The sequence below is a fragment of the Anabas testudineus genome, chromosome 21 (assembly GCF_900324465.2).
Source record: "Anabas testudineus chromosome 21, fAnaTes1.2, whole genome shotgun sequence".
In the NCBI taxonomy this organism is placed as follows: Eukaryota; Metazoa; Chordata; class Actinopteri; order Anabantiformes; family Anabantidae; genus Anabas; species Anabas testudineus.
In genome coordinates, this window is record NC_046629.1 from 8,391,332 (window position 1) to 8,412,697 (window position 21,366).

Below are 21,366 nucleotides of genomic sequence, written 5' to 3' on the forward strand. Positions count from 1 at the left end.
TACAAGGCAAGGTGAGGTTTATTGAAGATTTCATGACAGTTTATTCACTTTTGTGTAGCCCTCGTGTTGATAGTCACAGTGATATTAGCACTATTTAGTAGTCAGGACATCAGAGCATTTGATGTGACATACAGACTCTTCACTGACCACAAAATATTAACAAAACGGTCTCATATCTCTAATAATGGAGAATAAAGGCCATCAATGACTTTTGGCACCACTTACTGAGCGATTAGAAATAAACATCGTGTAACCATGAGTAAAGGTGTCTACTTATGCTAAGCAACATTTGGATGAATTTGTTCATTCATTTGCGAAAACATCCACATCTTTGGTTCAGTGGTCAATCGCTATGATGCACCAATACTTGTATGTAAATATGCAAAACACAGGCATAAGAGGCAGGAAAGCTGTGCAGGACCATATCCTGCACATATACCTTTGACAGATTCCAAAATAAGTCATTTGATATGTTTCACCTTCTGAGCTGCTGCCGCTGCTGGTTCTCGGTTTTGTTATGAGAAGGTGGGTGCAAGTCGTTACAGCGTCACCTCAGTTAGCCTAAGAACAAGTCTCCCTGACAGGCAATGTCAGGCTGCATATACAGTACCAAACCAACAAACGTTGTGTACATTAACTCCTGTGACACAGAAAAGTGCTGAGTATATGCACATACGCAGTTTTTCTATGACTGCAGATAGGACTGCTTGGACTTAAATTGGAGAATAAAAAAGAAAAACACTGAAATAGACATAAATGCGTCTACTTGGTGACCACAACTTGTCACCAGAAACAGTTAGACTGATATACACTGTAAGTAGGGGATGCTTTTTCCTGATAAATATCACCTTGGTTTTATTGTGCAGGTGTTTTATGAAAGCAGAATCAAGCCCAGTCAAGTCCAGGACTGTTTTGCTTTCCATCAGAACCTGCAATGGTGAGTCAGACACGGAGGTGGGAACAAACAAAACCAGGGACAGTCTTTGAACTGTCTGCCCATACAATCAGCCAGTTCAGTGCACAGCCTGTGTGTACGTCTGAGTGTACACATACTGCATATATTATAGAAAATCTCAGACGAAAACTGAAGTGACTTTAAGTTATTATTTCCTCTGCAGCGTCTCTACTCACCTAAACACTCGAGTTTCGCTGCAACACAGAATTGGACACGTGACTAACAGCAGTTCAGCTGCAGATATGTGTTGTCATGAAATCCTGAACCATTCAGCACAAGCTGCTTGTCACAAACTACAGTTGCAAGATGTTGCATGTTCTGTCAAACCTTCGGTTGAGAAAAACAAATGCCATACAGATTTTAAAAAAAAAAGTGATTTACATTCAGATTGCTCCTCCAGCTTTGTCTGCCTGTCTGTGCCTCCTGAGAAGTGCGAACTATGTCTCAGTGTCTTGAGCACGGTTCTAAAACCAGACGATGCCGCGGTCAGTCACACAGGAAACTGCGAAGGCAGACAACCTCACATCCTGCCTGAGCTTTGGAAGAAACACTTCCTCCTTAAAAGCAGCAAGTGCAAGTACTAAACATCTCTCACATGAAGGTAGTGGTGTGGTGCTGAGAGATAAGCAACGACATACGACATGTCAGCTAAAAACTTAAGCCTATGGCAGTTGTCCAACCAGATGTGTCTATAGTGAAACCTGAATTATGACAATGATCTCTGAAAGATAATTACATTTACAAAGACTACAAGTGAACAATAGAAAAAACTTAAAGCAATGTGAGTAGCATGACACAGACTTTCCATTACAGGCACTCAAACACAACAAAAACAATGGATTCTGCACACTGGTAATGGCTAGAACTTGAACCTGAGGTCCAAAGTATTGCTGCCAACATGCACCTTCTGTTCACTGCTTTCGTGGTGCTGCTGAGACTGGTAGCAAATACATCAAGGCATTGCTGAATAACGATTGCAGAGGCAGACACATTTCTCTGTGTCAATCTAGAAAATATCCCTATGATTACCAAAATATCTGAACAGGAAAGGATGTGCAGCTTGATCTCACCTTCAACTTGGCAGTGTAACAAATGAGACAGAACAACAGATTTGATGCACTAATGGAACTGTCGGCCTGCTAATATAACTGAAACAATCCTCCCACCACTATTATTTGCTGACAAATATCACGTAGATATTTCCCCATACAGTCTGCACATCTCAAGTTCAGACATTACACATTGACAAAAAGCTGCCACTCTTGTGCAGCAGTGCAACAATAGCTACGGAGCTCAGCGCCCTTCAACTAAAGCAGTCTCCATTTGTTCACTTCACTTCCTGTCTGTGCATCTGCCCAGAGCAGCCAGCCCCCTGGTTACCATCAGGGCTTCTTGGCTGCAGTTTTGGCTTTCCCATTGGGTCCTGTTTTGATCTGGGTCATCTCCACATCTGTCAGAGCGTCAGAGGGAAGGCACGAGCGCATGCGTTCAATGGTCTTCTGGTAAGCTGCCCTCTCCTGCTCCAGAGAGCGAATCATATGCTTCATTTTGCTCTCCCGAGAAAGGAAGTTCTCCACGCTCGTCTCCAGTGTCTGAATCTTCTGCCGTGCCGCCTGGAGGACACAGACATTTTACCATAGTACGTGCAGGTAACAATACACAGAGACAACACAGGAACTACACATACTCAGTAATACTATTAAGTCAAATAGGACGACAAGCCTTTGTTCTAGGATCATATCCCAAAATCTCAACAATAAAAGTGCCATCAAATGAAGTTTGTGCAGAGCCTGTGTCTTGTGTCAATCACTTTTTAAAATATTGTAGTAACAGTTATGTGATTCTAATTAGAGTCCACAAAATATTCAGCTCAATTAGTCTTAGACCTTCATTAACACGAGGATCATCAGGTGTGACTTCACCAGCACAGCTTCACATAGTACTGATTAAAATAACAGGAGTATTTGCAGTATTCGATTCCTTTGTCTTTCAATCAGTCCCACTGTGTTTTAACCTGTGTTTTAGTGCCATCTATGGGTGGTCTGAGACACAATCAGCAGAAACTGTTGTGGATGTGTAAACAACAATATTACATTAGCCTGAACATTCAGAACAGAATCTCTGACTTATAAAGTTTCCAATATCACAAACATGTTCTCTCAACATATATCAATGTTGTAGTATTGAAGTGATACATAAAAAAATATTTTTCAAGCTGTTGTTTCCCAAAATAACACATGAAGGGACACATGTCTTGCTGCAGAGCAAAAAAGTATGTTCTTCTCTTCCTCACCTGAAGTTTTTCCAGCAGATCCATGTTCTGTTTCTTCAACTGTGCATTTGTCTTTTCGAGTTTGTCAAGTCGGTCAGAGTCATCGGGCATCGATCCAACGTCTAACATCTCATCCTGCAAGACGTGGTACTCCACCTCATACGCGTGCAGCTGCTTGGAGATGTCCATCTCCATTACCTGGCAAAACACAGGTAAGACAGTTACAAATATAACTCAGCATTTCAATGCATTTTATATATTTAACAAATTCCTAGAAATTACAAAAACAAACAAACCAATATGGATATTGGATATTTACCATAGCACCAAATATGCACCTTAAACTAGTCCTCAAAATACTACTACACTCCAGTACCACAATAAAATGCAATACTGTTTTAGTAGGCTATTTACCCTTATATATAGCATGTAAATAAAGTATATTTTAATGATCAAGATTGACATCTTTAGTAGTAACAAATGGGCCTTCAAGATGAATGTTAATTACACACTGGAGAAACTGTTCTGAAAGACAGGTGGATTTAGTTTATTCATGCGATTTGTCACTAAAACTAAATACAGTATCACCAACCTTGTCTGTCAACATTCATTTGATAGATAATACTAATACAATTTTAAAAAAATACACTGTTCTAGTGCAGTGCAGGAATACTGTAACAGAGAATTAACAAGTGTTTGACAGCATACATTAAATTATTTAATGGACTATTCTTAACTGGAAAAATTGAACTGTTTTTAAATGTAGTCAGCCCGGTACCTTTGCAATGGTCTGCTCCATCACTGTCTGAGTGAGGGTTGGAAGTGTAGTTTTCAGATAGTCCACAATGCTCTCAAAGCTGTCACACTCCACTATCTCCCCCTCATGGCTGCTCAGCAGACAGAGGGCTACTTTAAAGATTACCTCGGTCCCCTGGACAAATACAAAATCTGAAAGAGAAAAATCACAGCAATAACTTTTATCTTCACTGCTATCAAGTTGTTTAAATGTCATCCGCGCTTTTTAAAAACAACACTGCACTGACAGGCATTTATGTGTGTGCAAACACAGGGGCCTTTACTAAAAAAGAAATATATATATACCAAAGATGCGGGACACAAAGCCGAGGGGGAACTGTGAGGCGAAGAGAGTGAGGAACCACGGTGCTGCGTAGAGGCTCGGGGAGATCTCGTGCTCCTCAAAGTGGTTGTACAACTCGTGGTGGTAGTCGTGCAACAGCCTGGAGAGCTGGTACATCTGAATCTGGGAAAACAAAAACAGAGTGCAAAGACATAAATATACACACATTTAAACAGATAATACACACAGGTCCACACATGCTGAGACAGAGAAACTGGTCTATCTGGATCTGCAGGGGACAAAGTATCACAGACTAGTATAAGAATTACTCGCTGTCAAATGAGCCTTTACACAATTAGAGAGCTCTCTCAGTTTTACCAGTGTTGTTATAGATACTTGCTCAGACATGTGTCAAAGGCAGGCTTTTGATGAGCTGTACTAATCCTCTGAACAATGTATTGCAGCCATCCTGACAACTGCTACAATGAAATGCACGGCAGACAGAAAAGAGAAGCAGAAGTTAGCACAAGCTAAAATTAGAGCGTTATCAGTCTTACAATTTCCTGACAGTTACAACGACAAGCAATACCATTACCTCCTCGTAATCAACCACAGCACAAACTCCTCGTGTGTTGGCCAATTTGGCATCAGTCTTTAAGGAATGTGTAGACAGAAAAAACAGGCCACTGCTCGCACTGCTGCTAAATAGTTACCTGATGTAGATTAAATATTACCACGCCTGCTGATGCTTTCACTCTGGTCAGCTGATGTTTAACCGAAGCTAAGAGAACACACAGCCAGGTGTGGTTTGAATAAGAGGTGGAGACACCGTTTGATAACCAATAACCCACACAGGTGAGAGGCAGCCGAGTTTCACAAACAGCCAGAAACACAGCAAAGATAAACAGCCAGAGTCAACATACTGTTTCCAAAAGTTAATAGAAACTTACCCTTATAATAACATTTGCATTTAAGGCCACTGTGCATATCTTCTTTATTGCTAATAACTCAAATGCTCAAATTATTCTGAGCATGTTTTTGGTTAATAAAAAATATATATATGAAAAAATCCTGTTGAATGTTGGTGAAGTGTGTGTGTGTTGGTCAGATCTCTGCTTTGCTGTCTCACACGGTGTCTTTTTGATATGACCAGTGGGGGTGCCAAAGTTTCTAACAAACATCTAATTCTGGTGGCTTCAGTGTTCAGAGCATGTTTTTTATTTTTGCTGCAAAATCGAATGCACAAGCGAATGGCTCTTTATTTTTAAGTGTGGGGAAAGTTTTACCTTTCTGAAACTGGATGTTGGTGCAAAAAGTCACCACATCTAACACTGAACCCCAAAATATCTCATCTCTATTTCTAACAATGAAATGTCAGATTAGAGATTTTAATATCATGGTCCATCTACTGACCTGCAGAGAGACCATGTCAGGCCTGTACTGCCGCCTGATGCCGAGGTCATACATCAGGAACTTCAACGTGTCAAAGGCCTGTTCCTCACTCATGTGCAGTAGCAGCACTCCAGCCACAAAGCTGATACCCTGGCAGTAGCCGACCTGTATGGCACAAAAATATATAATTATAATATAAATAAAAAACAAAAAATGACATTCACTACATTGTGCTCCAATAGTGTTGTACTATAGGTGAAGGACATAGGATTCCAATATGTACCTCTGTATCCAGCAGAGAGTAGGCTTTCAGGAGGTTGTATAGGGAAAGCTGCCCTGCGCCCAGCTGAGCTGAGAAGTACTGGTGGGTGGGGAAGGTTCGACCTGAGGAGGGAGACAGAGATAATATTTACATCTTAACATTTACACAGAAGAGAGAATATTGTTTTATGTTGCATTTATTTAATGCATCTGTGATAAAAAGAAAAACACTCAACCTACTGAACCAACCAACCTACTACTCCTACAACTACTACTAATATAAATTATAGTTTCTACTAAAGAGAAGCTGTAATATTCCACAATCCCACAGCATGTACACACCTAGATCCACCAGGATGGCATGCTGTTGTGCTGTGAGCTGCTTCAACAGGTCATGGTAGGGGGTGTCTGGGGCAACCTGACGCTGTGGCATTCTGTGATGCAGCCGGTGCTGATGAGAAAGAAGCAACCAGACCTCTCCCCGCCTGCTCTTTGGGACACCTGTACACAAAGATTGGAGAACTCATATGACTGCTGCTACATGAAGAATTATAGATAAATTCAGGGTTTCTCACACACACAGATCTCTCACCTTGGCAGAGTGCACGATAAATCTCCTCCTTGTCTTGTGGGAGTGTTGTTCTGCCTGGGGCTATCAGTTTTCTCTCCCACAATGCCTGCGCATCTTTGGAGCACTGGCCCACTTCCTGGTAGTTCAGCTTCATCTTGCGAATATGCAGCTCGTCTCTGCTCGCTGCAACACAATCACCAGAGTAAAGAGAGATAAAATAACACATTCAACAAGACGTTGGCAATAAACCTTCTCTTCTTCTACCAGAAATTATATAAACAAAGGAAGTTGTACTAGAAAAGTCCTTTTGAAGGCAAGTTTGGATATAGTTCCTCATATCTTTTGCCACCAGTTGCCATTAAAAACCCACCATGTAAACAGAAGCAACTACCCACTTTAGCAGTAAAAAAACATCCTTATTATTATGCTGAAGTAATGGAGAAGCTACATCGTAGGGAAAGGTACCAAGGACAAATCAAAGAAATACACCATAAAGTAGGATGCCCATCCTCAAACATGCAAACAAAATGAGCACCCGAAATCATGCAAGCCATCTGCCTTGAACCCAAGGGCTCTTTTTTATGTTGCTTACCTTCTATTGAAAACGGTTATTCACAGTTAGATCCTCACACCAGCATTAGTGTCATGATAACAAACAAAAGGAAAGAAATGCGTTGGTATTATAAATTATAAAAACTACACCAAGTAGGTGCATCCCAAGGCCCTGTTTAATGTAAATTTTTAGTGCTGTCTTTTTGTCCCTGGTTTGAGGTTGACATGCATGAAACTGACATAGTGTGATGTTGAAGTCTGGTTTACTTGATGCCACTTCTTTTCAAGAATCCACTTTTAAACATGAAATAGCTAATTAAATCTCCCAAATGCTCTTCACAACCCTTGGTAACCTTCAGGTGGAAAAAAGTGATGGGAGGGGGAGAGAAAAAAAAGAATTGCTATAAAGGTACCGGGACGCAGCCTAAACTACCTATTGTTCTGCTAAAGCTGTGTCTGGTTATTTTACTGGACTCACTGTTGGTTTTCTATAAAGCAGAATTAGTTCCATGCACTTTAACCTGTTTGTTTAATCTCCATCTGTGAAGATGTGCGTTTCTATGCAATACCCAAACAATTTGCTCTAAATAGAGCCGTGCTCCAGAATCCTAAACCAATATAAAGGCATTTTATGCAAGTCACACTCTTCTCTCACTATCCACGCTGTTAAAGCCTCAGTTAGGAACAACAAGACTTGATGACAGATAGGGGAAACAGCTCAAAGCTACACTATGTAACTCTTTTAGTGGAAATATGCTCCAAATCTGATCTAATGAGGAGAAATTAAGTCAAATGTGTCTGTGACCCAGATTCATTGACCAGCCTTGCAGAAATGCAGAGATATTCCCTTGTAAAATATTTCAAGTGATGCTCGTCCTCCTAACCAGAGAAGACCAGTTGTATCTGCATGACTGCTGAGTTTTGGAGCTTCTTATTTATTATAAATTCATGAAAATAATAGCAAAGCAGAGAGAGAGAGAAGGCAGGGGTGAGTAGATTGATATTCTCATGATATATTTATTATTTATATTTGCCACAGATGTAACCAAAGAAAAGATTCTTTGTAGAGCATTTGTCCGATTTTATGTGCACTGTAGTGACTAATACTCACCCTCCAGCCTCTGGTTCTCCTTCTCCATGCGCAGCAGTAGGATCTGCTGGTGGATGGCTGTCTTCCAGAGGGCCCGGTATTCGACCTGTGTCTTCTTAGGCCTCTCCTCAGATGGCGGCAGCAGACGCCCAAAAGGGTCCAGATGTGAGTCCAAGGAGCGAGGAGAGAGGGGCAAAAGCTCCCTGGTATCAGACTCTTCTAAAACACAACAGCAAAAAAAACTTCAATAAAAAGCAGAAGTACAAAATATATTTTAGGTCAGACATTTTTATGGGAACACTAAATCCACTCTGTGGTACTACATAACTTTCAACCACTTTTCATTTACTGTTCTAGTTTCACAGCATGTTTATTGTACGCAATAATCTTACTTTTCTCTTAAACCATGTTTCCTGCAGCAGATGTTTCAAGCAAAAATGCTGATATACTACTTGTAATGCCAGCTGATAGTGGACAGTTTGAGAGGCTAAAGAGCCAGATGTTTTACTCATGAGCCGGCGAAGCCAAAAAATTACTAAAACTGAATACTAGCTTTGACCTTAAATGTGTAAAGCTTTATGAGGGCAGTAATATGTTGTCTATAATATTATTTTTTGAAGTTTCCGTGAAAGGAGAAATAAAAAAAGACTGGCAATGAAAACAGGTAGAAGGATCAGTTTCAGACGCTCATTTATTAGTGTTTATCTCACCAGGGTAAAGTGGAAAAATACATTTTCAAACCTGATTGATTGCATGCAATTTGTAAGTTATATGTCACAGGACAGTTATTTTCCACATGGAACAAGACGTTCCCTATGCTTTGTGTTTATTTTATGTACACTTAAGGATTATTCAGAGCTTAGTCATTGTGCATCATGCTGTTCCTAGTCTTAATTTACCAGTAAATATTTTTTTTACCAGACCTGAGTGCTGCATGGATGCAGATGGCCTGTTCATGGGTGAAGCAACCCTCAGGAAGATCTTCTGTCTCCAGGAGACCCTACGTGGCGTCTGAGGTAGACCGCTCAGCGAGTCACTACTGCAGCCAGATAGGGTTCTCTTCCTCCCTTCTCCATTGCTACAAAAGAAGGCAGCAGCGTCACAGACACCCAATAAATCAGTCAGGTGTTATCTTACACCAACACTCTTCAGCACACACACACGCACCCCTTCAGCACTCTAATACATCTAACCTCTACAACAATGAAATCTTATATCTTAAACACACTGATGAACGTGTCCCAGGCATGGCAATATCCATATTAATAAAGCACAATTAGTATGTAATACCACACAAACAGCCACAGTTGAGGAACATTCTTTTGTTAAAGAAGCTGCTTTGATTAGTAGAGAATGAAATTATGTTAAACAGTTGCTGGGGGGCTGACACAGGTAATATTTTATGCCTCATGTCACTTTTGTTTCACACTGATCAAGTCATAATATGCAGGGCATGACATTCACACATGCCAACTAACCAAAGGGAGGTGGGTAAGAGCTTGTTATAAGTTAGTAATAACTGTGCTGAAATATTTTTCAAGGTCACATTTTTTATGGTGCAACAACTACAGCCACAGTTAAGTGCTCGATCATATGTTCAAACCCATTACAGGTCTCAAGTCCATACACGGTATAGTATCTTGTAAACACAGGATACAGCAGGTGAGCTTTATGTTAAAGAGTTGGGTGAAATAAAAATAAATTGCAAAGCAAAGTAAAAGTGATAATAGGCAAAAATAGCAGGAAATAAATTTATATTTTATCATACTACACACACCTGTGTGGACCTGTGACATCATCATATACAGTATTTAAAATGAGTGAATGTTTAAAAACAGCTGTGAAATAATGTCTTACATATTTATTACATCTTGTATTTGTACAAATGAATCTGATTAAATAATTGGACCGACCCTGGTTTATTTAAAGACTACGACCATTTTGGCTTGTAAAATTCCACAGGGGATGGTAAATTTTAATTTCAAGCCCTGCATACACAAAGGAATAAAGCAAAGCTGCTGCATGTTAAAATAAAAACTTTATTACTAAAAAGATATCTTTTTTTTTAGATTTATTTCCCTCATGGATGATCAAGTAGTAGGTACAGTTTGTTCAGCACACATGTGCCTGTCTGACCATGTGGGCAATGAATAACAGGAAGCGACCTTGGATTGAGGCAAATGTCACTAGGATGAGAATTTTGCTCTTTCAGCTGTTGTTCACATTTAACATTGGCTCTTTAACAGATTAAAATTCCTCACTTGTCATATTGTCTCTTATTAAACTTTACTGCCATTCAGGTTATAGAAAAAGAAAAGTCAATGGGGTAAAATAATTTCACTGTGCTACAGAAAGGAAACCTTTTACGATTTGATTATCACTAAATCAAAACTTTTAAATCATCATCAACAGAAACATGCTGAAAAATCTGTTCTTGCTCAGGGACTGGACTGCTGTCACAGGAGAAAAGATCCTGTGGAAAAAAACATTTTAAGTCACTAAAAAATAATAGAAATGTTAACACCTGCACACACAGAGTCGAGGTACCAGTGCTAGAAACGTTCAAGAGCACCCAGGGTACGCCTTGTTTTGGTGAGCACACTATATTAGTTGAATAAGTAGAAAAGCTTGACATCAACAGCAACCTTTTAAATCAAATACATCACTGAACTGAGAGGCAATCTTAAGGCACCGTGAAGAGGTGATGTTGAAAACGGTGACGGAAAGTGTTAAATGCAGAAAATGAAAGCTTTAAATCCAGGTTAAATACAGTTTCGCCATGCGGAAGAAGCTTCACATCCACATGCAAACACAATAAGAGGCGGTGTATGAGCATCTCCTTCTACTTATACTTCTGAGTGAAACAGGAAGAGGGCAGGTCCAGCTGCAGAGACGATGGGGGGGGAGGAAAAAGAAATAGCTGGAAAGTATTTTTACTGATAAAAAAGTTGCTGTGGATAGACAGGAAAATGGTACAGGGACAAAAAAAGCTGAGCGTTAAAAGGTTTGGACAGCCAACGCATATATGGCTACTGCCATCCCAGCAAAGATCAGTCAATCCCTCCCACAAATCCCATTGGTCAAGTCCCTGGCTGCTGCATTTGGGTCTAAGAAGGGGGTTTTGTCTAAGCACCCCCTCTCACCTCTTAAGGCTTCCACTGTCTGCCAGGGAGCCCAGTGAGCCCTGGTAAAAGCTTTTCAGGAAAGTGGGAGCGGAGAAGGCGGAAGGGAGGCTGAAGGAGGATTCACTCTCCGAAACGCTGCGCGTTCTTGTGACAGCCACGGGACTTGGCGAGCCAAACATGAAATGCCCACAAACGAAAAACAAACATTACACAAAAGAAAAGGCCTTCTGGTCGGAGCACAGAAAAACAGTGAGGGACTCATGAGGGATCAAAACAGTGGCAGGAAACGTGTGATGCTATTGTTCGAGGATAGTGGAGCAGGAGGTAGAGAGATTTAGGGCTGATCAAAGTGCTGCAAATAGATTAGATTGTGTATGTACATATCAAAGGTCGACTAAACATTTAGTTAGTGTTAAACTGATCAAAAGAAAAGCAAAAGATTCAGACTTTTTTAAGCAAAGTTAGCTTTAGCCACATCTTCAAACAAAACCCAAGTGCTGACTTAGTACAATTAACTCAGCTGAACAACTTCTGCAGTTTTACTAAAGAGATCCGTGTCCTGCACTGGTCATTGTTTCCTCCCACGGGTTCAAACTATAAATGTGAGTGAGTGGTAAAGTGTTGAACTGAGTTACCCGCTCTGCAGCAGTTCTGGGTTAACAGACTGTTGTCTACGCAGCGGAGTCTGTTTGCTCTGGCTGGTCTGCAGTCCATCAAACGAGATACGTTTCTTTACAGGTGGATGGCTGAACGTGTGGGCACGCCGACGGAACTGCAGGCCAGCATCCGGGTCGTCGTCAGAGAAAGCAGGAGGGGAGCCTGGAGGGGAGTGACCAGGAGACTCCTCATCCTGCTGAGGTGGAGGAAGAGAGACAGATGTCAGCGTGTAAGAAAACTATGTAAGACTAGACTAATGTACATTTACAGGATTCTATATCTAGATGGATTTTCTGACGCACGTGTAATAAGAGAGTGGTAAATCTAAACACATAATTCAATAAAAAAATCATTTAAAACATTCTGTATAGCTGTGAAGATCAATGAGCTGGGTATGAGCAGGCAAATTCAAAGGGCAATATTCAATCTAGATGTCTTTGGCAGTCAAACCACACACAACAAGTAATTCTATTTCAGGGGCATAGCCCACAGCCAAATAATATACTTAGTGACTCAAGTTACAGGTCTGCACTCACCTAGCCAATGAAACCCCACAGCAAGACCAAGATTCAACTTTCCACTCAATGCTTTTAGACTCTGTGTTGCCTCATGCCTGGTGGTACAACTCCCACATCTATTGTATTCTAATGCACGAGGTCCTGTGACACACAGCATCACACACTATTGGTGGGAAGAACTACAGTGACTCAACGCCACATGAAAACCCTCCAATCTCCTCCCATCATGCTTTAGAGACCTCCCTGTCTAAGATATGACATGACAGGCGACATTTGGCCACAGAGACAGAGACTTTTAATTCACTCTCTAATGGAGCCAATGTCTAAAGTCGTTTGCTCTGATAATTACAGGAGAGATTGTGAAAGGTCTGTTCATCTATCCCACACGTGTAAATCTGAATATCATTGTTAGCTGAATCGTAATTGTGATTAGTATGTTTTAGGAAAGTATGATTAGAAGACACTTGTAGCAGTTCTGCATCCTACGACAAAGCTCAGAAGAGGAAGCCGGGACAGCCATTGCTCAGCAGATGCAAAAGTGGACATCCTGACTTGGACTTCCTGCTTGCCAGGCTATCGGCATCCTGACAAAATCCCCAGATGACTACTTATCCTTTATCACAACGCAAACAACATTCCTTGGATTGTCAAAAATATAGAGAGGTGTGGTAAAGGTATACAGGTGTACACAGGTGAGTCTTGAAAGTGAGGAAACACAATTCTCCTTGTGATATTTACCCATACTGAATGCAGTAAATAAATGTCACTTCAGCATAAAAACTGTAAAAATATATATATTTTTTTAAAGTCTGTATTAGCTAGAATTGTGGGATTTGGTATAAATCCGAGACCCAGCAGCTTAATAAAATCTCCCATCACTTGGAGCCGCCACTTGAAGACTGATGTGAATTCTCTCCCTCACTTGGTTGGTGTAATTTCCAGTAAATCTTGACATGACTGATGCAACATATAAAAGTCTTATAACAGCAAGGTAGGTCTATTTCATGTCTCTGGACCTGCACTGACCTGTACACATCAGAGTCTGATTACAAGCCTTTGTGAGTCCCACAGCTTATATGAAAAAGGTTGTATAATGCCTTTTGTGGACTACATCCTTCTGACTACACCCTCATTCCACATTCTGCACAGTGGTGACACAGTAGAGCCAATAACTCCAAATGGTTCGCTTTGCAAACACACAGTAGCTTCATGATGAAACTATGCAGAACTAAAGCAGGGCCAAATCATGTGAGAACAGAGCTTGGCCTTAACTACTGACAAGGACACAGCTGGAATGTATATACTGTAAAAAGCCACTGGGTAGAAATTGAGAATACCCACACTTCTCCTCAGGTAGCTCCTCAAGGACACTTACTCTTTCAAAGCTGCTAATACTTCCCATGCTTCCCAAGCGTCCCCGCATTCGGCTGGCACCCTGTTGACAGAAGTGATTACACAACATGAGACAAGTGCTGGAAATACTAGTGGGTAAATAAAGACATGAATGACAAAAGGAGCCCTTGGAATTGTAAGGGCACTAGAAAGGGAACGACTAGAAATAAAGCAGAGAAAGCTAAATGGCTAGAAATAAAAACGACACACGTATAACCTGACTGGATGACATTTACAGTGTCATTGTTCAGTTAAGTCTGAGACAATAACAGATGTCAGCAGAGACCTCAGATTGCCAGCATCCTTATACTAAGGAATTATTCTGCTGTCTGCTTGGCAGATATGGGTCAATCCAAATCCCTTGGATGACACTGACACAGAAACAGCAGATCATACAAAGACAGAGCAGTCGGAATATAAAGGTACACAGCATGGTGGCGATATTCTGCCTGGAGTGGAGACAGAGGCAGGGATATGACATGGAGACAGGAAGAAGGATTAAAATAACAGACTGAATAAAGATGAAGAGTGTGGGGCAAAAAAGGAAATGTGTTTTTCGATAATCCCCTTTGTTCAGACTCACCCTTGCAAATATGTTCTCCAGAGAGCTGGTGAGGGAGGTGCGTGCTTTATTCTTGAGAATATCGAGCTTGAAGCGACTGCTGGTGGCTGTGCCATCTCCCGCTGGTGTGCAGGAGGCATTCTGACAGATTACAACAACGGACAGAGGGACAATCGTCACAGGTGAACTATTAAAATAGAAGTCTAAACAGTGTCATTATACAACATGTGTGCACACATACAGTAGTAGAAAACACCATGCAGGCACTACAGTGAAGAGCTGGTGGTTGTTTTATTGATAGTGAAAGTATTATGGGAGATATGTGATAATACTACACTCCAGGCTAGATCACACTTGTAGCAGGTAGCAAGCTACTCTTTTCGTATTTTAAATGTCATGTTTATCCTCAGCAATATGTGAAATGCAGCAGTGATTCAATTAATAACCAGCCTGTGCCTTCTTTAGGAGCATCTGGTTCAACATTTGTGACAGCAGCTAAGTGCTCGAAAATTATCATAAGAATAGTCTCTTTGTACATATTTTCTTTTTTACCTGAGGAGCTTCTCCAATATGAAGATGGGACTTTTGTTTGGTTTCACAGAGCTGTCTCAGATGGAGAATCACCAGTTCATTCTCCTCTTGGTCTGAACCTGGCTTTAATTTCTGCAGAAATGAACATTATAAACTTAATAAAATAATATAAATTTTATTTTAAATTTAAAATGAATTATAAACTATTTCCAGCAATCACCAAAAATATATGTATCTTTTTCTTTTCTTTTTCTTTTTTTTTTTTTTTAGGAAACAGGCATGTTTTCTTTGAGCAGAGCCAAATCTTACCTGGACTCTCTCAAAAATCTCAACCTGCTCATTGTCAGTCAGCTGGGACAGGAATTTTTGGATGGCTAGCTTTGCCCTGGGTGGGTAGAGACCTACAAAACAAGAGATTGGATACAAATTGTCCTGTGCCTTTAAACTGAGAAACAGACAGTGCATCAGTATATCAATGAGAAGTTCTAGATATGTGACAGAGTTCACGTGGCTTACCCTCAATACGCTCACAGAGCTTGTGCAGGTCATGCATGGGGCAGGCTTCACATAGCTGGATCTCGGTCTTGTTGCTTTGTAAGGCTGCTGCTGTAGTGAAGGCCTGCTTCAGGGTCAGCATCACTTCATCCACCTGACACATACAGTCACAACACAGAGAAGTTTATAGATATTAAAATAACAAATATTATGTAGAGTGTAAAAGTCATGTTCATTAATGTCTTCTGTTTGACTCACCAGGGACTCACTTGCACACTGGAAAACATAGCACATATACTGATTAGGACCAGACTCCGATTGGTCCCGACAAATGAATCCAAAATGGTCAGTCTGCTTGACGGCCTGCGTCAAAGTTAACACGAACAAGAAACTACAGTTAAAGTCAGCAAGGGACAACCTGCTTTTGTAGGTTTTTATTTAGCCCAGCAATACAAAAATTCAACTGCAATTAAGAACAGTACACATTACTGATACCTTATTGGTTTTCTCCTCTGCTCATACAATACAGTGTATTATGTTAATATCGAAGGTCTGTTTAAAAAACATTGAGTCCATCCGGGAGCAAAAAATCACTGATCCATCAATTACTGATAAAAATGTCAGAAATAGTCTGAAGTACTGTAGAACTCTAATTAATTCAATTTCCAGACAAGAAATTCATAAATAATTCTGAGCTTACCCCCTAGATGTGTCTCTGATGCTGTCCTAACTAGGGGATAAGCTCAGAATTATTTATAGTGAGAGGCTTTTGGCATAAAGACAGTAAGTAAAACCAAACCAACCTGACAACAAGATGAGATATCTTTAAAGTTCTTCTCCAGTACCACTGTTTTACTGTCTGGACTTATGAGGTTTACTTCAAAACGCCCGACCTGTGAAAGAACAAGGATACAGAAAGTAATTCATGTTTAAACGGGATCATAAAAGAACACATGCATATACAGATACATACAAACTACTGATACATAACATTACTATTGCCATACAGTTTGTAGATCATGGATATAACTTAATGAAAAACAAAACAGCATCAACTAACTCATGATAAGGACTACGACCATTCTGAGACCCCTTCTGTGAAATACATAAACACCACAGCAGTTCATGGTCCGCACATTTATTTGGCACAGGTTCTATTTCCTGATACGACCCTGGACAGCACAGGGCTTCAGCGTTTTGCCCAGGGACACTTCGGCAGACAGCCAGTGGGAGTTGGGCGGCGAACCGCTAACCCTGGAGTCAATGGCCAACAACTCAACCAACTTAACCACTGCCACCCCCACATAAACATACCCACGCACACTGAAAATCAAGGTCAACAAAATAGGAGCAATGATTTTTCCCATAAATGACTGCTATGTTGTATCATATTGAGCGTTGTGCTCTAGTTTTTAAAATTAGCTTCATGAAGAAATGAGTGTGTGTGTGGTGCAAGAGGAATGGCAGCTGGCTCCCTCTGCAGCCTGCATGCTTTTCATTAAGCAGCAGCTTTGTGTTTTCACAGGAGTAACACACTGTGGTCACAAATTCTACTCAGGAGTTATTGCCTCTTTAACTGAAGCAGTGACAAAGTCACATTACAGAGTAACTGCCAGCTGCATGCACATAAAAATGATTAACAGTAGTGTGAAACTCAAAGGCTGAACGAAAAGGCACAGAGGGTTTCAGAGACACTGAAGAAAGCATGCTTTTGGTTTTTCAAGTTCTTCAAGAAGAATTTATGACTCGTGGTAGTAAGTAAAAATTTTAAGCCCTCAGAATAAACCATACATTGTGTAGCTGCCAGAAAATTACTGCACTTTACTTTTCTTTATTAAATTTTCTGTACCTGGAACAGCATGGTGCGGTTCTTGTCTGCATCAGATGGCTGAACGTGGTTTGGTGCACTAGCGTGCCTGCGGCGGGTGGGACCCATGATGATGCCCTCTCCTGGCTTCCTCTGCAGACTCCCTGCCATGCTGCTGCAGCGCGTGCGAAACTCCTGAGGTTCCTCAAATCCAGAGTCCTCCAGGATGCACTCAGGAAACGCTCCTCGCAGGCTGCTTTGACTGAGACTGCTGGAGAGGGCTTTACCTAAAACAGAAAACATTATATTTTGCAATTTCATAGAGGCTTGAATGAACATCTGACTACACACGTGTGCTGAAACAGCACACAGCACACGTGGCATCGACCCTCTGTTATTATCGCAGATATGCTCATACGCATCATCTTAAAAACAACTTTTCCTAATCCTTAACTGGGATCAGGCTCTTACCTCCACCTCTGGTCAAATCCTCGACTCCAGGAACTTCAGAATCTTCTTTACTGTCATTCAAAACAGAGGAAAGTGGATCTCCTTCTGCACCCATGAAGAACTCCACAGAGCCACTCTCTGCAGACCCTCGCTGGCCATTGAGCAGCCGCAGACGCTTGCGTTCAACCTCGTGCTGACGAAACTTCTCAATGCAATCATCAATGAGGGTGGATGTAGCCTTCTTGTGCCCAACTGTCACCTAGGATTGTTTGAAATCCAGCCGCATTCATTCAGTTACTTAAATGACAACACGTTGGCTATTTGAGACACGTGCACTGATTTCTACCTTGCCGCAATAAAGAACTTCAAACTTTTGCGAGTTGTAGAAGGCCTCATCAGCTTCATGTTTGAGCTTGGCATCTTCCTTTAAGGCAGATTTGGACACTTGACGAATACTGCTGATCACTTCAGGGACCTGGAAGTAAAGCGAGTGAAGCAAAGGCATAGAAATACATTAACCATGACAATCATAATAACAGAGAAAAGGATGGGGTGTGCAACCAAACGCCACTCCTCCTACAAATTAAGATCAGCATCATAATACAGTTACAGCTGAAGCAGTAACTTGTAAGAACAAAAAACATGACCTGACTTCATCGTGCGACTTTAAATAACTCAAGGCGACAAAAACAGCACAAGATTTGAAGTAGCACAAGCCAGTCAACAATAGGCAGACCAAACACCACAATGGTGTCAGAAGTAGGCAAGGAGCCAGGGAACACCCACGCTCTATAGGACAGAAGACAAAGCAGAGGGCTGGAAGAAATCAGAGACTCGAAGGTCACTGAGCCCATCTCTGCTCCACCGTGTTTGGCACTTGCATGTCCGACACCTCTAGAGGCGTTTCTCTAAGAAGTGTGAAACAGGGTCGCAGCCAAGGTCAGTCAGATACTGTGTTTAAGAAAACAATAGGAACTAGAGCAAACAGTGGCTCTACACACTCCTTTTGTATATGATAAGAAGTGCATACTGACCTGTAGGGCAATATTTATAAGATAGACTAGGGAGGCAAGTTACGTAACACAATATGAGGTGAGAAGAGAACAACAGGATCTTTCCTGTTGTTCTCTTCTAGATAGAGTGCAGGAAAAACAGGAAAGGAATACATGTGAATGCCATAAAACATTCAAAGTCTATCCTTGCTTTTCATAGAAGTTAGTTTATGCATGACAGTCAGAGATCAAATACTTGATCGTGAGCTATTTTAAAATCCTGTTTTCCAAGAGCTTTCCCTTCCCATGGGCGGCGTGACAGGGAACAGAGGGTTGTATTGAAATGAGGGCAGGTAGTGGAGGTAGTTGGTCAAACACACGCTGCCTTCCCCCTCATTCAAACAAAACTCTGACCTGTTTAGTTGACTTTTAACTGTGGGGTTGGTTGTTTTGCTTTTCATGAATTCCTTAAAAAACGCTCAAGAATCTTTTGAGATATCCTGTCAAAAAAAGATGTCTGCACATAAATAGATATGATAAACAGTATGTGAAACCAAACTGCCTGAAGGACAGCTCAGCGCTGACAGTACAAGGTCAAGGTAATTCACAGGCTTTGGTGTCTGGGAATCACAGCTGCACTGTCTGATCCGTTTTGCAATTAGGCCCGTGTCCTTCGTCACAGAGGAAAAAACGACACCACTGTCTTACCATTTAAAGGAACCGCTGGATTATACATGAGTAAGATGACACCACAGCACCATTTGATCTGATTAATAATTTGTAGTCTACCCAGTACAGAGGGAGTAAAAGGTGCTCATTCATTGGGTGGAGGCAGGCACAGACAGGCGAAACGTTGTTAGGAAACAGACGAGAGCCATGTGTTTTTCACTGGAAATCAAACATATCCTCCCACCCCAACTGTTCTTCAGGCTGGCTTTTATATCTTTAACCTTCACCCATCGGTGCCCAGCTTTATCAGACAATATCAGTGACACTGGTCGTGAGCTAAAGCCCCGTCTACATAAACACCAGCAGCCAAGCACAGCTTTAGAGCTTAGGAGAAAACAAACATGAGGATTGTTCTCTCTGAGCGGGTAGAGTCCTGACCACTCTCACTGCAGGGTTCTTCTCATGTCAGACGTCTGTACCACAGACCCAGCAGTAATCGATCAAACAGCAAGTGACATGTAGTTCTGCTGCCTTTACTGGCACCATTAAGTCAAACAACTGGGAAACAGTGAGGAGAACATGCTTGACGACAGTATCTGCAATTAGACCTAATAAAAGCTGTTTTAGAGACACGCTGGTTATCACTGTGTCAATAGAAGATAAGGACGGAAACAGACAGCAAATGAGGTAGTTCCTATGTCAGACCAGAAGCAATACAAGATTACACACTCTCTGAGTTCAGAATAATCAATGCAAGTTCTCGCAATGTCACTCAAAGCAAATAAAGAACAGAAAATCCTACCCTGAAGTGTCAATTTTTAACTGTTAATCCAAAACCAAACATACCTAAAACAAGAATAAAAAAAGCAAAACGCTGCTTTTTAATGTAACATCAAAGCCGTAACGCTCGATCAGTACAGTTTCTAGCTCTAAAGGCACCTCAATGTGCCGTTTGTAGCTGCATGTCACTGCAGCTACCGTATGACCTCACAGTCATTTTCCATGTGCCTCAGGACAATGCGGGCACCTAAGTTTAACCAAGTTTATGTTCCAACTCATAACAAATCAAGACCAAGGCTCTTATGTCACCATAACATGGGACAGGAGCTCATATCAATGCTGGAAGACAGCGAGTGAGTTTCACTCTGTACACTTTCTGACATTAAACAACATGTCTGCACAAAGCCACTTCACTACAGTGTTACACAAACAGTTAAAAATAATCTATGAATTTATGCTGTGATTTACAGCATAAAAGAAAAAATTAGAAACACGACAACAGATGTTAATACAAGCAGCATTTCCAGGCACACAACGCTGCGTCTTTGTGTATAGTAACTTGGCTTTACAGCACACAAACGTTTCTAAAGTTCTGACACAGGCAAATCAAGTACATCACTCTAGCCCAGACTTGGTTCTTAGGCGTGTGTCCTGTCGCTGCACGTCACTAAATGAGGATGAGAAGAGCTCCTACACGTCAGCAGAGAGAGTTTCTGTACAGAGGTGGTAAACACACAGGCCTGTGGTTTACACTGTGCAGACTCAGACTCTCATCGGGTTGATAATGGCACAACTGATTCGAGGTACGTCACTATTCAGTATGTGTCTGCTGCCCTGAGAGTCTCACTGAGGACGTTAATGAGCATCCAGGGGACTAAGACCTGTCCAAAGTAACAATTAAACTCTAAAAGAAGATGTCTTTTTAAGTGTTTGATATTAGCCTGGGTTCAGATGTGAGCCTCCATTTACAGAAAACTACACTTTATATTTAACCAAAAAGAAAACAAACAAAAAAAAGTAATAAAAACCTTCATGAGAGCTGAAGTCGCATTTCAAGTCCAGGAAGTCAAACTTGTTTTAACTAACAGACCATACAAACAAAGGAACACACACAACATAGCATTCCACGTTTATCCATGTGCCGTGCTACGATAAGTTAAACTCATGTTTTCTATGCCTTTCAAAATCTAACACACATCTTTCTCTGCTTTTCAGGA

The 21,366-nt window shown here is 41.1% G+C and overlaps 1 protein-coding gene across 8 annotated transcripts in view; it reads right to left on the reverse strand.

The window, feature by feature from the left end:
- tbc1d4 (TBC1 domain family, member 4) overlaps nucleotides 1-21,366 on the reverse strand; it is a 25,104-nt gene continuing 3,738 nt past the window's right edge. The window contains exons 2-24 of one of the 8 annotated variants that reach the window (XM_026376749.1): nucleotides 18,055-18,183; nucleotides 17,730-17,967; nucleotides 17,301-17,545; nucleotides 16,255-16,344; nucleotides 15,710-15,814; nucleotides 15,473-15,605; nucleotides 15,266-15,357; nucleotides 14,978-15,088; nucleotides 14,447-14,566; nucleotides 13,847-13,906; nucleotides 11,932-12,146; nucleotides 11,315-11,458; nucleotides 9,095-9,249; nucleotides 8,193-8,390; nucleotides 7,122-7,124; nucleotides 6,551-6,712; nucleotides 6,301-6,459; nucleotides 5,981-6,081; nucleotides 5,719-5,862; nucleotides 4,329-4,488; nucleotides 4,006-4,175; nucleotides 3,249-3,425; nucleotides 1-2,568 (exon numbers count right to left, since the gene is read on the reverse strand). In XM_026376749.1, the coding sequence (XP_026232534.1) occupies nucleotides 2,338-2,568; nucleotides 3,249-3,425; nucleotides 4,006-4,175; nucleotides 4,329-4,488; nucleotides 5,719-5,862; nucleotides 5,981-6,081; nucleotides 6,301-6,459; nucleotides 6,551-6,712; nucleotides 7,122-7,124; nucleotides 8,193-8,390; nucleotides 9,095-9,249; nucleotides 11,315-11,458; nucleotides 11,932-12,146; nucleotides 13,847-13,906; nucleotides 14,447-14,566; nucleotides 14,978-15,088; nucleotides 15,266-15,357; nucleotides 15,473-15,605; nucleotides 15,710-15,814; nucleotides 16,255-16,344; nucleotides 17,301-17,545; nucleotides 17,730-17,967; nucleotides 18,055-18,183 (3,342 nt within the window). In that variant the 3' untranslated portion in view covers nucleotides 1-2,337. The other 7 variants (XM_026376747.1, XM_026376748.1, XM_026376750.1 and 4 more) reach the window with 7 other exon arrangements.